We start from the raw sequence: 17,363 nt of genomic DNA on the forward strand, positions 1-17,363 counted from the left end.
CGGGCGGTGTCCACAGAGCACCGACCATCAGCCATGGGATATAAAACATACCTCATGGCTCCCACGAGCGTCACCGCTCGTCTTCACACACCGGCCAATCCGCTTCCGAAATGAAGGCAGGCAGGAGTATTTTGGTCCTCAAATGCTCGTCTATACGTACAAGGTCTAAGTTGGTAGGTTAAGTTTTCGTATTTCTCATTAAAAAACGCGGGATAAAAGACAGCGTCTACAGTGGTAAATTTCGCTTCCACTTCCTCATCTAGAAGTGAAATACAACAGGTTGTATGTTACCTATCTTAAGCTGCAATTATCGCACCTGCCCCTGTGTAATCTTCGTACGAAATCGAAGCCATCCAAAAGATGAACCCCACTATAAATATAAATGAGAGTGAATATCATGAAGGCCCGATCATCGGGTGGGCCACAAGTGTTTTGAATTGGACCGTCGGACAGCTCATCTAGTGAACTGACAGTCCTGATTTTAAGCCCATTGATTTTCATATCGGGGCCCACCTTTCTCACGGCTCTGATTTAATACACACTTTGGACGTTGCAGATGGTATGACTGGTTGTAGGCAATTATTTCTGCCATCTTTTAAGATTTGGCTAATCAATAATCAGATTGTGAGATAAAAGTGAAATGATTCAATGCAAATGTCTTCATGCGTGAATTGCCTTTGGCTCCACACATGTGTTAATTGCATCCACGTGGGGCATCCTCGGTCTAATGATGAATTCAAAAGTCACGTTGATTAGGGCATTGATCATGTATGATCCAAGATGAAGGATCCTACGGCTACCAGGCAGTTTTGACACTCATGACTCAAGGGACATTTGATGGACGGTCCAAAAGTCATCAACCCCTCATGATGGCCCATTGCATTGAATCATTTTTATAAAACTAAATGGATATTGCCAAACAACTAGAAAGACTTTGGGAAAGAGAGATTGTGGGGTTGTATATAAAATCGAGAAATGTACAATTGGTCTCATGGTTTACTGATCCAAACCGTTGATCTGAAGGGCCTATCATGGATGAGAGGATGCATTTAACGTTTCCTAATCTTCAACCATTCACCAAAGAGCAAAGGTCTTCCAGCATTGAAGACTTTCAATCCATCCCCATCAACAGTGGGGCCCATCAATTCAATGGCTAGGATCTCAAAACCATGGGCCCACATATACGGAATCCCGTGGATGGGTAAATTGTAGGTTCCCATTTTTTTTTTAAAAAAAAAAAACCATACGCCAAATCTCTAGATTGTTGTAATCACATCTACAAAGACAGGATACACTATATACACTAAATAAATTGTAGAGAGATCATGGTCATGTTATTGTTGAAAATATACAGCAGGTCGGCACATCTAAGAAATTATGGGGTGTTTGGAAGTCAGCATATATGGCGGATGAAATAGGCTCCACCCAAATTATGAGAAAGAGAAAAATGTGCAAATCATGAGGAGAAGAAAAACGGAGGAAAACAAGAATCACCCTAATGTAGATATTATTTATTAACGCCCAAATGCACTGGGGAGCATATCTTGATTTGGGGGGACACCCAAACAGACCCTTAGGTAATGTGAATGATGCCATTTATTGGTTTGGTCAGCTGTCATGTCACATATACTAGGGGTACAATGCAAGTGAAGAGAGAGAGAAGGAAAAGTCATGACTCCAAGTAGGCATGTGATACACTAAGTAAGAGGGCATGGTTGGGGACCCATCCTAACCATTTCCTTTTAGTAGATCAACTACTACGTTATACGTAATGGGAGTATAGTACCGACAATGTAAGAGCGAGGAGGGAACAGATAAAATGAGAGAGATGGGGAGGGAAGAGACAAGGAAAAAGTCATGGTTGCAAGAAAGTACATGCTATACAGAATGAGAAGGGAACGGTAGGAAACACATCCTCATTGTTTTTCTTTTCGTGGCTCAGTTGAATCCTTAATCTACCTAATTTTTAATTTAACATTTTAACATTAGCCGATACAACAAATGATAAAGTAAATGTCACAGAGCTACAAGCCTTTGCTGTAAAGCTTTTTGGAATTTTTGTGAAGATTACATAGGAAGAATTAGAGAGGCCAATGCTCTAGTTACATGCATTAAAAGAAGTGATAGGATGCTTGTACTAGGCAAGCCTTTCATTACATTTTTGTGGTAAAATCTAAATCATTTTTTGTCAAGTAACTACAGCTTACTTTATTTTTAATAATGATTTTTTCCTCTAACAACCAAGGATCCTAAGACAAAAAATATTAGTATTATATATACTTGGATGTTAATATATAATTTGCATAAAGGCACTGGTACACAATCAATATAAGTGAAGTAAAGCCATAAAAGAAAAGATTTATACCAAAACTCAAAAGGCAAAGAAAGAAACCAAAAGAGGCAAAAATGTTTATATACCTTGACAATATGCTCATATCCATAGGTAGCAGAAGAGAGTTTTCTTCTTCATTAAAACAAGAGAAATTAATCCATTTTATTCTTTCATTGTATAAAAAATCTCTCACTAAGGACTCCAAAAAAATCATTCTATTTGTGTCTTGGCTTTTTACAAACAATAAACCTATGCAAAACACTTGTTAAAAGTTTTGGGGAAACTTCATTTCAATGCTCACAAGAGAGAAGAGGTGGGGAGATTAATTCCCATGAAACGCTTAAGCATCTACGGGTGCATATGTCACTGCATTACTAGTATGTGCGTCTTCAATACAGCGCATATCATGATTAAAAACTAAAACCCCACATAAGGGATTATCCCTTGAAAAACAACTTAAATTAGGATTATTTTTTGAAAATATTAAAAAGACCTAGATTATGTAAATTTCCAAATCAGTCTTCGAGCATATGAATGGTAAAAAGATTCATTTGTCCTTCACCTATATTTTAAAGATGTAATAGAGACAAACATGTCTTTTCAACCCATCAACATAAATGTGACTAATTTGAGAAGTGAGTGATGCCGCGGAGATTTGCCACTTCTACAACAAAATCATCCATAGTCCTATCGTCATTAGTGGGGGACATCCCACATCTTTCGACATGATCTAAAAAATCGCCTTGATGCAATAGTAAAGCGTGCTACATCACAAAGAGCAACGGGAATAAAAATACCCATCACTGAAAAACCATTTTAGAGCTCTATGGTGGGAATAGATCCGGTCAGGTTGGGGTAACTCTAAGTTCAGTCAGGCCATGACCGAGGTGCCCACCTTGATGTGTGTGTTGTATATTCACATTATCCATTTATTTTGCTAGCTCATTTGAGGGCATGTGCCAAAAACTGAAGTAAATCTGAATCTCAGGTGAACCATGCCATGAGAAACAATAGTGATCGACTATTAAAAACTTCTTATAAGCCAAGTATTGGATCAGTGATTGACTATTAAAAACTTCTTATAAGCCCTGGAAGTATTGGATCAAGCTAATATTTGTATTTTCTCCTTTGTCCAAGCATATATAACCTTATTAATAAGTTAGAAGACAAATAAACATTAAAGTGGGCCTTAGGAAGTTTTTAATGGCGAGGGTTCAATTATATTGTCTTCGTGTTGTTCACTTAACATTTGGATCTACTTCATTTTTTGGCCCATGCCTTAAAATGAGCTGCAAAAGTAGATGAATGACCTTGATATACAACACATATGTCAAGGTGAACCCTAGGGTCATAACCTAACTGAACACAGTGTTACTTGACTTGATTGAACGTTTTTTTTTTCTTTTACACACGCACACACACCCCACACGCTCACGCTGGTGGAATTTCACCACCTATGGGTACTTGAACCCTTGATCAGGAGTTGAAACTCCTGAAAGTCTACCACCGGGCAAGAGTAAGGACCCTGACTTGACCGAACTTAGTTTTACCAGAGGTGGCTGAATCTACTCCCACTTATGGTAATGTTTATATGCCATCAAATCTATTTATAAAATGAGTACTACCCTTAAAAAAAAAAAAAAAAAAAAACAAATAGCAATGCCATCCAAAATTCTCCTAAGATTTTAAGGATGCATCTCTATCATTAATATTTCTTGTGATGTGTTCCACTTGGGTTTTGAATGGGTCTAAAATTTGGGTCAGGCCTTATCTTTTAAAAAAACATGAATTTGGAGGATTTCCCCTTTTTAGTAGATTGAAGATATCCTCAATTTAGAGTACATGATTTATGCAGCCAAAAGGATACACACATCTTTCATCCTCTTCACCATTAATTAAAGTCTTGAGTGACATACGCAGGTGGACAACCATGCAAGATGAGATGTTCTCCTTCAACAACCAAAGGATTCCATGGGTCCCACAAAATGGGTTTACATAATTATGGTTGGAATATGCCATTTCATGTGATTTGAACAATAACATACATAAAATAATAAACCACTACTTTTATTTTTTTAAAGTTTTGGTCAATTAAAAAAAAAGTTATAAATCATTCTCCTCACACGTGGAGCACAGATGTACCATTATCCCAACCGTTCAAATTGTGGGTCACGTTGTCGATGGAGCACATCTCTAAATTCACACTAATCAAGCAATCCCAACCGTCCATGTAATGGGTATCAAACGGATGGTTAAAAGTGAAATAGTGAGTAGTTGAAAGTCGAGGGGAAAAATATTATCGTCGGTGCGGTTTTAGGTAATGTTACATCAGGTGGTTGAGTAAGCGATTTGGACAGTCTGGATTGCTGAACAACCACGTGTACGGTTCAAGACTCTCGACCGTTTTTTTTTTTTAAAGCTTGCAAACTAACATGCGAGTCTACCGACTCTAGCCCTATTCTGACCATATATCAAAGCCCCGCACGAATCATGCGTGCCAAACGTGTGGCATAAACCATTTGGACCCTTCGCTTGGTGCTCTGGACCATGAATCCAAACAAACCAACAGATGGATGATATTGCCTTGCATCGATGGTCAGATGTTCCTAGTCATCTGATCACTGGAAGCGGATTGGGTGATTAACCCAACAACACCAGCTAGGTGTTGTTAGGTTCTGTGGGGCCCACCGTAATGTAAGTGTCATATCCACACCGTCCATCCGTTTTTCCAGCTCATTTTAGGGGATTGTACAAAAAATGAGGCAGATAGACCTCAGGTGGACCACACCCACAGGAAACAATGGTGATTGAACACCCACCATTAAAAACGTCTTTGGGGCCACGAGAGTTTTGATCAAGCTGATATTTGTGTTTTCCCTTCATCTTGGTCTGTGTGACGGTATCAACGGGTAAGATGGCAAATAAACAGTACGGTGGACCCTAGGAAGGTTTCAACGGTGGCTGTCATTGTCCCTACTGTTTCTTATTCTGTGGTCCATTTTAACTTCGGATCTGCTTCATTTCTGGGGTCATGCCTTAAAATGATCTGAAAAAACGGATGGACAGCATGGATATAAAACACATACATCACACTGGGCCCCACAGCACGCAACACCACCTGATCACTAGCCCACCTTTGCACGGCTAGAAAACATTGCGGGCCATGATTTGTAAAAGGGTCCATCAATCAAACGATAGGATCATCGGAGTCATCCAGATCGTCCATCAAGTCTCTCTTTTTCACGTATGACCGAAACAACGCTACTGCAGATCAGCAATTTGGGCGTTAGTCCGTCGTTATGAATGGTGTCCGTCCAGCCCACCTACCCACCCGTAGTCAAGGGCCGACGACTCGCCCGAGTTTGTGGCAATTTGTCCGAGTCAACTCGGTCTTGGTCGAGTCGGATCCAGTTCAGCGCCAAGAAATATAGAGGGTGACTCGGCCGAGTCTCGACTCGCTTTAGACTGAGTGAGTTCATTCCAAGCGGCCGAGTTAAAAAACCAAGCGCTGTATGCGTTTCTTGCAAACAACCCCGTCTTATTTGCCAGCATTTCAGTTGGATCGAAAATCCAAGCCATTCAAAAGGTGGGACCCACCACAGAGATCATCTGGAGCAAAAATCAGGCTGACTTGCTTACTGGTGGGCCAGACCGATGGCCTGACTTAGTGTACGCTATGGCCCACCTAATGAATGGTGTGCCAGATTTTTCTGGAAGGTAATATTTGTAGCGTGGCACCTCTCGTACGTCCGGAACACTTCACATGAGCTGTGTGAAAGTCCGCCTTTTGAACCGCTGAAATTTCTACACCGTGATTGCATGTGATCATTTATCGCAGTGCGGTATGGGTCACACGTTTCGTGTGATGGGATTTGCTCGAGTGAGATGGAGAAGAGCTCCGCTTCACACGTGCTAATGCAACCAGCATTGAAAAGATCCAACCACTTATCGGTTTTTGACCACTTTGAAGATGCCCTGACCCAGAAAAAAAGGCTAGTTCGTTCATCAGATGGACCATATGTATGTTGAATATGGACTCCCTCTTCTTTATAACCGTACATTTTTCTCATATTACTAAGGGCCATCTGGCGAGTGAAACGGCTTATTTATTTATTTATTTTCCAGGGCATGTAATAGATGTTTAAGGGCATCATACTAGTATGGGCCATCTGGCAAGAAAATCTCACACGTGTTCTAAGTATGCAAAAGTGCCGCGAGGCACCTTCAGCTTCAAACTCGCGCGAGTCGAAGGCTTTAAAGTTCTAACTTCCAAGGGCTATTTGCAGCGGCACACGTGCTAATCGATAATCCACACACGTGTGACGTGTTCAGTATCAGGCATGTCTTAGCTCGGATGTGCTCACGAAATCCCCACCGTCAATTATCTTCTCTAAAAATCAGGCGAGATGATCATCAATTTTCCCACACGTATAGAGAAAATATGAACCGTTAATCATAACTGACAAACGGTCCCTAGTCTTCGTATATGACTGGCACATATAATCGTCCTTAGTTTTCGTAAAATAAATATTCTCTGTGGGTATAGATTGATGGACGGATCGGATCTTACAAAAATATGCCTGGTTGCCACGTGTGAGACAGTTCAGTTACAAACTGAACTCGAGCGAGTTCACTGGGCATATCTCGATTCACCAAAAACGTAATCGCTTCACCAAACAGCCATGGGCAGTTTTGGCATTTGAAAAACATTTCAAACCTTGTGGTAGAAATGTAATTCTACTCACTTCCAGGCCTGGTTTATTACACCTCTTCTATAAATGCCTGCGAAATCTCGTCTCCTCTCCTCTGTGGCATTTTCCCCTTTCGGAGGAGCGGAGGAGAAAAAGAAGCGATTTTCGTCCCGATCCGAAATCTAGGGTTGCGAATCCTTTAGTCAAAGGTCAGTCAAAACCTACTTATGCAGTTTTCGTTCTTATATTGCTTTTGATTCCTCTGAGAATTTGAAATCTGATGGCTTCTCTGCTGTTAGTTGTAGATCTCTGTTTGTAGTTGAAAAAAAATCATTTTTTGTTTGGATTTTATGTCTTCTCTTGGTTTTTGGGTTGTTTTTCTGATCTAGATTGGTAAAATGCTGCGATTGTCGGCTTTTGAGGATTCTTTTCTCAAATAACGATTTTTGATAACGTGGCTAGATTTCGTCGGTTGAATTTGATGTTGGGCTATGTTTTCTGTCCTTTTGATGGCCACCAATTGGGTGGCTAGGATCAACTTATGATTTGGTCACAGTAAAAATCACTGATTTGGTTACCAGAAAGAACGGTGTTGAGTTGAGCATGACCAAATGATAGGATGATCCTATGGGTCCGTTTGGCAGCTGTCAAATGGATGGGTAGAAGGGAAATTATCAGAGGTCTGAAGTCAAAGGCCGACATCAGATGGTTGAGATTGTTTGCTTGGTGTAACTTTCAGGTTACGCTTCATGTAGTTCTGATCTCTTGATTTCTTCTTGTTCTTGTTCTTGCTCTTCATCTTTGTTTTCTTCTTCCTTTGAGCTTTGTCAATGGTTTCTTTGTCGATAGTTTGATGTTAATGGCTATGCAGGTCTATTTTTCAATGCCCTGGCTCTAGTGAAACTACTCAAATAATCAAATGCTATTGTGACTTGTGATGGGTAAATCTGTAGAGATTCATGGCCAGTGTTGGGATGCAGGAGATATGTTGGAGAATGCAGGGTGAGGTGGATGGTGGTATGGAAGAATGATTTAGAAATTCATTTGATGACGCGGGCCTCGATCACGAGCTTTGGACCTTGTGTTCAGCTTGAGATGGATTTAAGGATTATGCGGTGGGTACGGAATGGGAATAGTCCTAAGGTGTAGATTGTGGGTGTTGAATAAGAATTTGCGTAATGGTTAGTTGGTGGGTTTGAGTAAAATGTAAGTCTGGGCAATGGTTTTGAGTAGGAATGTGCTTAAGATTTTTTCTATTTGGCATGGGCTTAGAGTAGGAATGGGCTTAGTATGGTCAAAGGAGGGCTTAAGATTTAGATAATTTTCTTTGAGTTTAGGTTGTTGGCTTGAGTGCCTAAGAATAATGGCTTTGGAATGGGAAAGGTGGAGTGGAAAGTGTGCCTAGCTGTAAGGACATGGGCCCAAATGATGACAATAGTCTCAAAATAAATGAAATGGGTCTAAAAGGGAACGGCATGGGCATTTGATTTAAGGGCTTCAGGGCTTTGTGTTAGCGGGTTTAGAAAATGATCCTTCAAGCCCATTCTCAATAACATATGTAATAGTCGGAATGTGCATTCTTTGCGAAAAAATTGTACTTAGTGGTAAGGACAAATCTATGTAAACAAATTCTTAGTAGAACGTTGTAGCCATCAAATATGTAAAAGCTATCAATTAATGATTGTGTGAGAGGAGAACCGAATGGATGCCCTGAGTTTGACCCACGACTTAGATCCACATACAGCTATCTAGGTCCACTATCCTAACGTAGGCACAGCCTATGATGATCTAGGCCACTCACACTAGATTAGGCCTCCTATGGTGATTTAGGCTAGCTTAAACAATTTTGGCCAATGTACAACTACTTTGTTTGCCTTAGGCTGAAATAATTCTGTTTACACCCATACATGTGCCACTGTGCCACATGTGCAATGTGTCATCGCCCATTTTCTATTGACCGACATTTCATTATGCCACACAATGTGCCATGTGTAAAATATGCCACTACATGCGGCACATGCTATGGAGCCACATGTGCCACATGACATTTGTCCATCTTAGGTTGTCCAACATAGATTCTTCTGCATTGTTGAAAATAAGCATGTTGTCGGCGAATTGAAGATGGGGGATTGGAGGCTTGATGTTTTCGATCTTGAAACCCCTGAACAAACCAACAAACAAACCCCTGCTGAGCATTATGCTTAGAGCTTACGACACTAACCATGAATAGGAAGGGGGTCTCCCCGACGGAGACCCTTGGACGCCTTAAACAGACCAAAGAGGGATCCTGTGATAAGGATGGAGAATTTAGTGTAAGAAATATAGGCTAGAATCCATGACCTCCATTTATCCTCGCAACCTAGGTCTAAGAATTTCCAATTTACGTGATCTTAGGCCTTCTCCAAATCCAACTTGCAAATCAATCCTTTCCTGACTGCTGGATGGCATGAATTGGCACACTGGTGAGTAACCAAAGTGATGTCGAGGATTTGCCTTAGAGAGGGTGACCACGGGAAGAGCGACTCTGAAGCTTTGGGCAAAGACTTTTGCAATGATTTTGGATTGGTGAATTTTGCATTTATTTTCTTGCATGATCCCATAGTTTAAGTGCATTGACGAATATGTTTTTGTAAATTTTTTTGTCGGACTTATGTTGACAATGATATTTGAAGTTTCCACGATTCATTAATCCTCTTCATATGAAGTTTTGTGTTTCATTTATGCAAGCTGGAAATTATTGCATATCGGGGTTGATGATTTAAGCTCTATGTTTCATTTATGCAACTTGAAGATTATTGCATGTGTTTGGGTTAATTTACACAGGAAATTCTGTCCTTTTTCTTTTTCTTTTTCTTTTTAGAATTCTTTGGTTGTTTCTGAAATCTTTTGGAAGTTTCATAAGGTAGTAACCATCATTTTTAAAAAAGCTTTTTAAGGTGCATTTATCTGCAAACATTTACATATGTAAATGCTTTACACGGTAAATTATTTTATTGGGAATCCATTTGCATATGTAGATGCTTCATCGTGCAAGCAGTTTACCACGTTTGTGTTTTTGTTCTATCTTTCCCATGCAATTTGCAAGCCATTTTCCTGTTTTTGTTTGCACTAAAACATACAGGTATGAAAATCCGTGTTCAAAGTATGTGCCCAGAAAATGGATATGATCTTTTTGTACATCCATCATGTGGGGCCCACCCTTGATGTTCCATTCTCTCAAATCACTTTGATTAGATGATCCTCAACATTGATGATTGGTTTGGGAGATTGGTGATCCACATTGAGTATACTAGAGGGATCTAAGCATTGATGTGGACTGCCTATCATGTGGGGCCCACCTTTGATTGCACATCCCTCTCAAATCATTTTAATGGGGTGACCCTGACCATAGTAGTTTGGTAAATACATGGTCAATATTGAGTATACTAGAGAGGTCTAAGCATTGATGTGAACCATCCATCATGTTTTGATTGTCCATCACTTGCAAATCACTGGGATCATATGATTTAGGGCTCGTTTGGCATCTCTACTCTAATCTAATAAGAGCTACTCTATAGTTGATGTCATTTTTAAAGATTTCAATAACTCCATTATAAGAGCAATTTAGGTAGTTGCTTTGGTGGATTCCATCATAGATTGATCGTGCCCCAAAAGGCAAAAGAATGAATGGATACAACCTTCATGTTATAAGACATTTCGGCCATCTATTATGTTGGACATTGAATGTGGATCCTCCATCATATAGAGCCCACCTTTGATGTGGATCGTCTATTGTGTGTGCCAAACCTTCAAAGTGGGTCGTCCATCATGCGTGGCTTGTCTTTTATGTAGACCATTCATCATCAGGGGTTGACCTTTGATGTGGACCATCCATTATGTGCGGCCCACCTTGATGTAGGTTATATGAAGCTTGGCTCGGCTTGAGTCGTCGTTCTAGCCGAGCTGAGTGAGCTTTTCAAGCTAGCTTGGCTCGTGTACAACCCTACTATTTGGCCCTTCTTGTCTGGCCTCTTTAATACTGCTTTGGTCCTTTTGGGATTGATCATAGGTGTAGTGGGAGATTCTAGCCGAGGCAAGATTCAATGGAGGATGCTTCCACACTATTGTGCGGGCTTTCTGGGAAGAAAGGAACAATAAAATGTATTAAATAAGCCCGTGAGCATTGTCAATGGTACACAGAATAAAATCGTCCTTGGTCAATTGTGGCCTTGCGGCTTAAAGAGTAAAGAGATATCTAAAGTTGATCATATTCATGGTGGAAGAAGAGACGTTGATGATTACCGAAGGCCTGTTCCAGAAAGCCAAATTTTGGAGTGCTCTTCCAAGCTGGTGGAAGGTCAATATTGATTGGAGTTTGATGGGTAAACTTGGGGCTTTTAGGATTTGTGGTGTAAGGGATGAGCATGGTTCCATCAAATTTGGGTTTTCTGGGCAGTTGGGGTTTGGAAACTCTTAGAGGATGGAGTTGTTGGCCATCAGAATGGGGGTAGGGGACCTTTTGCTAGTCGGGTGAGGGTGGGTTGGTGATGGTGGAGGGGAACTCGTCTCTTGTGTAATGTGATTTCCTGTGTTTTTGGAGATGCTCCTCAGGATCTAGTTTTCATTTTCAATTGCTTAAGTTTGTTTTTTTATTCTATGCATATTTTCTTTAACCAAATTCCTAGAGAGGCATATGATATTGTCAATTTCCTTTCTAAGGGTCCTTAGATCATCTCATTGTATGGGGGACTCTTATTGATTTCCTTGTCTTTTCGCTTCTTCAAGAACTTCTTTTGTATGGGGGACTCTTATCGATTGCCTTGATGGATTTGTCTTTTCGCTTCTTCAAGAAATTATTTTGTTATCGAATAAAAAAAAAGTCTACGAAGAAACTGTCCAATGTGGGATCTTTTTCTCATGCCTGATTGTATATGCCTGCTCAAGTGTCATCTCTTTGCAAGACAGCATGAATGTTTACATTATTTGATTATCATTCAAACTTGCAATTTTCAAGCACCCTTATTTTTTGCACATGGGAACATTTGTTTTGCAAATGTTTTTATTTTTATTTTCTGAAGAAAATAATATGTAAAATTTGAATTTGTGCTTAAATCTCAACTCAAACATTTTGTATTCTATCCGTGGATGTTGAAGATTATTGCTTGGGTTGGGATTTTTCTTTGAATCCTTGAGTCTGATCTGACACTCTCCCTACATTTTACATGGGTAGCTGATGTTATACTGTGGATGATATATTAGTTTCATCTGTCTGCGTGTTCTTTAATTTCTTTTTCTGCGATCTTAATTGCTGTAGGGATTGAAATGATGGACAACCACCACTCTTTTTGGCAATTGGGTGATGAACTTCGAGGACAGTCAAAGGTCTCTGAGGATCATAAATGGTTGATGGTCGCATCAACGCTGGCTGAACAGACAAGATTGAAAGGGGAACGGGTGAATAACCTCGATTTTTCAAAAACCCTGATTGAAACAAAGTTGAAAGAGAAAACTGTGTTTCAGGAAGATAACAAATTTGAGAACCTTAATTTCAGTCTGATGAATTTGGATTCCAAGATGCCTGAACCTGCGAGCAAGGGTTCCTTCCGAAATGGTGTTTATAATATGAATGCAGCATATCAGAAGGGCAACAATAACACTGTTGGCAACATTAATGTAGCTGCTAGTAACAAGTACAACAACAATAATAGCAAAGAGACCAATAACAATAACAGCAACAACAATAATAACAACAACAACAGTGGCAGCAACAACAGTGTTGACAAACGGTTCAAGACATTGCCTTCATCAGAAATGCTTCCACGCAATGAAGTGCTTGGAGGTTACATTTTTGTGTGTAACAATGACACAATGCAAGAAGATTTGAAGCGACAGCTATTTGGTATGTTTGACAATATGTTTTGTCATTGTCATTGTCAAGTTACATTTAACCGGGGTCTTCTGCAGATTTTGGGAAAGAAGTTGTGATTTTTCTGGACATAGCATCATTTTTTCTTGTTTCTATTCGTAATGCTTCCAGCACTTTCTTTGTTTCTTTCTTTTCCTCCTCATTACTTCACATTTCATATTTAAAAGGCTTGGATTGTTTTTGCTAAGCATTTTCTATTCTTCTGTTAATTTAACACAGTATCAAGTATTCATTTATGATACTCAATATGCAGGATTACCACCAAGATACCGAGATTCTGTTCGGGCAATAACCCCAGGATTACCTCTGTTTCTCTACAATTACACTACTCACCAGCTACATGGGATATTTGAGGTTTGCTTTCATGTTTTTGTTCATTTTATGGCTTGACACAGTATCTGAGAATCAGAATATCTTGTTGAGAATGCATATAGTTAATTTGCTAACACCTCATTTAGTTGGGAGGACATCATGTGTATCCTACTGTTAAGTCCTATAAAATGGAGGAACTTTTTTTTAAAGGTGTAAGTCTATTTATCACAGTTAGAGCTATTTGTGGTATGAATATGAAGCCCAGTGGTTGTTTCTGAGAAGCAACCAGTATATTTTTACTTTTTTTGAGGAGAACTAATGCATTTAAAAGTTCAAAGAAAATGAACAATGATGGTTGCCTGTTCAGTGTGCTGTGCACCTTGCAACTATGCGGATCTCCTCAAAGCCCGGAGGCTCAGATTGTGGAACTCCAAGGGCCGTGCACCTTGCAACTATGCGGATCTCCTCAAAGCCCGGAGGCTCAGATTGTGGAACTCCAAGGGCCATACATTCTTTTGGGAAGCTTTGCTTGTAGTGATTGTGTGGCCAATATGGAAGAAGTGTATAATTGAACTTCCTATTATGAGATGAGAGTGTTGGGAGGGTGATTGATTGGACCCGTGAACGCATTATCTCTTAGGGTTTCATGTGGAAGGGATTTGTCTCAAACAGGCAGGAGGACATGTTTCAAGGGCGGGTGGAACTTGGAAGTGAGTGATGATAGGAGGGGTGCTGTTGGGTGGTATGCCCCATGCCAACCTCCAACTAGGGGACTGTTGGGTGGTATGCTCAAGTGTGCGCTTCATTTCGGTGTTAGAGCTGTACTTGGGTGCGAACAGTTCGTAGTTTGAACCTTCCCAATGCTTACATTTTTATGAGTGGGTCTGGGCAGTCTGGGGCGGGGCTTAAGAATCAGCTCACTCGTTAGGCATGCTTGATGGGGTGGGTCTGGGGTTGCCTTTTGGCCCAGATCTCAACTGTTGGGCTGGTCCTATTTAAAATTTTGATTTTGCTTGGCCTGGGCCTAGCCCATTGACAGCTCAATGTGGGTTGGGCCCAGGCCTAGATTTTGGTCAGTAAACTGGTTGGGCTTGGGATGACCTAGAGCCAAACCAAACCTGAATTGCACCTCTAGACTTGTGTGTCGGTTGGGGTTCACCTTCCCTCACAAGTGACAGGAAGCTCCATTGCGGATTCCCTCACTTTAGACGGGATCAATAGACCATCTTGGGAGAATCTCCCCTTGCGCTCTGGTATAAAACTTCTTTATTGACGAAAAGGGCAAAAAAATAAAAAAGAAAAGAAGAAGAAAAGCTTATCACCTCACTGTTGGTTGTTAAGTTTATTGTGCTTGTCTTGAATCCATGCGTATGCTGATATGATACAGTGGGATTTGTCCTCCTTTTGGAACTTGTGTTAACAAGGGAACCCAATAACTCAGTCCTCCCTCCAATAAGACATTGCTTGAATGGAAAGCCACTGGTCTCCTTGAGGGCATTCCATAAATCTTCTCCTTTTGATCTCCCACACTGCTCAATCAGAAACTGTGCATGGAGTATGCATGTATGAGATCTGGGCCATGCAGTAGGCAGTAGGTCAATTGTCAGAGAGCCATAGAATATCATCCTCGCAGATTGGACTCTAAACATCTACCCTAAATTATTTGGGGTCAGAGTAAATTTTAACTACTGACCTAGTTGAATGAACCTTCTACTCAGGTGCTGCTCTCTCAAGGTCATGCTTTGAACTCCTGCTCCAACTCTACCCTCTTAACTGTCCACACTTTCTAACACTTTGAAACAGATGCATCCCTCCTGCACACCCGAATCTGTTGCCACTTCATGCTTGCGCAACTATACTCCTGACTGTTGTTATTGGAAATTACGACCTTTCTTGTTTCATTCCATCACCAATGTATCTTGTGGCTAGATTTAGGTCTTTTTGTGCTTTCCACACCTCCCTGATGAATAAGATGGCTGTTGTTATTACTGGTATTAACATGGAGCCGATCCTTAATTTTATTTCATACTTTTCTACAGGCATCCAGTTTTGGGGGATCTAATATTGACCCGACTGCCTGGGAAGACAAAAAGTGTAAAGGTGAATCAAGATTTCCTGCACAGGTAATCTGATTAGTGGGACATTATATCATCTTCCTTTATTGAAGATACAGGGCAGGAGTTTTCTAATTTGTCGAACTTCCTGAAAACATTAGGTGAGGATCCGTGTCAGGAAACTCTGCAAAGCGTTGGAGGAAGATTCTTTCAGGCCGGTTTTGCATCACTATGATGGCCCTAAATTTCGTCTCGAACTTTCCATACCAGAGGTACTGCAAAGTTTTCATATTCACTTTATGTTTTCATGCATTTATTTATTTACTTCGGAATAACGACACATCGAGGCCATTAAGTGTAGTGTAGACTTGTAAGCTGTATGACAAATATTGCTGAGATTCTGATATGTCGTGCTCAAGCTATTCTGTAATGGTGGCCATAACAGCCACCACCATTGCCTTTACAATACGTGCTGTAATGGCCCTCGTTGCAGCAACCGTTGCACGTTACAATACGTGCCGTAATGGCCCTCGTTGCAGCCACCGTTGCATGTTACAATATGTGCCGTAATGGCCATTACAGGGACTGTAATGTTCGTTACAGTCACTTTTTTTTATTGAAAAAAAGAAACCCAAAAACCTGTATGTGCCCCGTAACAGATCATTATGGGGCCGTTATGGCCTTTACAGAGGGCGTAACGGGCCATTACAGGGGCAATAACAACTGTTACGGGTGGTTATTCTTTCCATATCACAAGATTATCAGGATTGCGGCAGTTTTTCTTGATTTTATTGTGAAGTTTATTTAAAATTTTAAGTAGTTCATTATATGCATATCTATTTAAAATCTTAAAATGATTAATTATATTTAGAATTATTATTTTTTCCCCTCAAAATCTGAATATTTTCCGAGAAATTACCAAAAACGATAGTTGTTTGTAAAAAGGCACACAGACACTAACAGCTGGAGTTGTTTCTTTGGGTACTTACTACAGACCTTGGCATTGCTAGACCTATGTGAGCAAGGAGGCATGTGAAGATGTTGTTCATGCAATAGGGATGCATGCATCCATGTTATTAGAAGTTTACATGTTTGCGAGAGTGTTGTGGGGGGCGCAAGCAGCTCTGTTTTCCCTTTCGTCTTGTTGATTTTCCATGAAGCGCAAGCTTGGGATGGTTTCTCGTTTAGTCCAACTACTGGAGAAGATATAGCGGTGGCTTTGTAGGCTTATAAGAAAGGAGTCACAAAGGTTTGCTGAGTTATATCATCCCATATAGAAAATACCTCAAAAAATGCCATAAATATATCGTGTTTAGGTTTAAAAAAGAAGTTTGGAGAAGATAAGAAATGCTATGTAATCATAAAAATAGAAAGCACCCGCCATAAGAGGAAAAAGGGTGGGCGCCTTTTGTTGTGTGTGTGTGTGTGTGTGTATGCTTTGCTCATGTGTATTGTCGGTTGTTGAAACTGCTGTTGCCTGTTGGCTGTTGGGTCTTGAGAATTGATCTTTTGAGAATGGATGGACTCTGTTGGTGATGCATCTGGTGAAATAACTTGTTTAATGCTGTGGTTTGATGCTCTTTGCATGGCTTTCTGATCAAAATAGGTTGGATTGGTTTGTTCAACGGATAAAGAGTGATTATTCAACATGGTTCCCATGTAAAACACCCCATCTTGGCAGTGTCAGTGGATAGGACCTATGTAAAACCTTGGGGCCGGTGGACGGGATGTTCTAGTGGTCCCTTGTGTTGATGATTGGACTGTGATGCTGGCCCTGTTCTATGGCTTCCAATCTGAATTTCTCCTTCAGTGAACTGTAGGGCTCGTTTGGATACACTTCTGTAAAAAGGGTGTGGCTTCACACCAGCTTTTTTCAGTTCAGTCGATAAAGACCAATCCAATTGGTTTTGTTGGGTTTGCCTTTTACTGCCCTTTATTTTTATTTTTTGGAGCAGAGATGAGTTGGAGTCTGCCAAGGTGTTTAGAAATGTGGGTTTAGGTGCCCTTTACGAGGGTGTGTCCAAATGTTCCCGTATACAAATGCGGGTTTACACGCCCTTTGTGAGGGT

At 40.5% G+C, this 17,363-nt stretch overlaps 1 protein-coding gene across 1 annotated transcript; it reads left to right on the forward strand.

Annotated features, from left to right (window-relative positions):
• Positions 1-7,089: 7,089 nt before the first annotated feature.
• Positions 7,090-16,830, forward strand: LOC131239995 (B2 protein-like). Its single transcript, XM_058237972.1, has 6 exons — positions 7,090-7,232; positions 12,317-12,901; positions 13,182-13,282; positions 15,280-15,363; positions 15,456-15,566; positions 16,289-16,830. The coding sequence occupies exons 2-6, from the start codon at positions 12,325-12,327 to the stop codon at positions 16,328-16,330; spliced, it is 915 nt and encodes a 304-aa protein (XP_058093955.1). The 5' UTR covers positions 7,090-7,232; positions 12,317-12,324; the 3' UTR covers positions 16,331-16,830.
• Positions 16,831-17,363: the final 533 nt, after the last annotated feature.

This window comes from Magnolia sinica, chromosome 1 (assembly GCF_029962835.1).
Source record: "Magnolia sinica isolate HGM2019 chromosome 1, MsV1, whole genome shotgun sequence".
Classification (NCBI taxonomy): domain Eukaryota; kingdom Viridiplantae; phylum Streptophyta; class Magnoliopsida; order Magnoliales; family Magnoliaceae; genus Magnolia; species Magnolia sinica.

What these genes read in the sequence shown, in the direction of transcription:
- LOC131239995 (XM_058237972.1), top strand. Translation starts at nt 12,325, where the DNA reads ATGATGGACAACCACCACTCTTTTTGGCAATTGGGTGATGAACTTCGA. An exon ending in TTTGAAGCGACAGCTATTTG is followed by an intron (nt 12,902 to 13,181) that starts GTATGTTTGACA and finishes CTCAATATGCAG; the next exon opens with GATTACCACCAAGATACCGA. An exon ending in AATCAAGATTTCCTGCACAG is followed by an intron (nt 15,364 to 15,455) that starts GTAATCTGATTA and finishes TGAAAACATTAG; the next exon opens with GTGAGGATCCGTGTCAGGAA.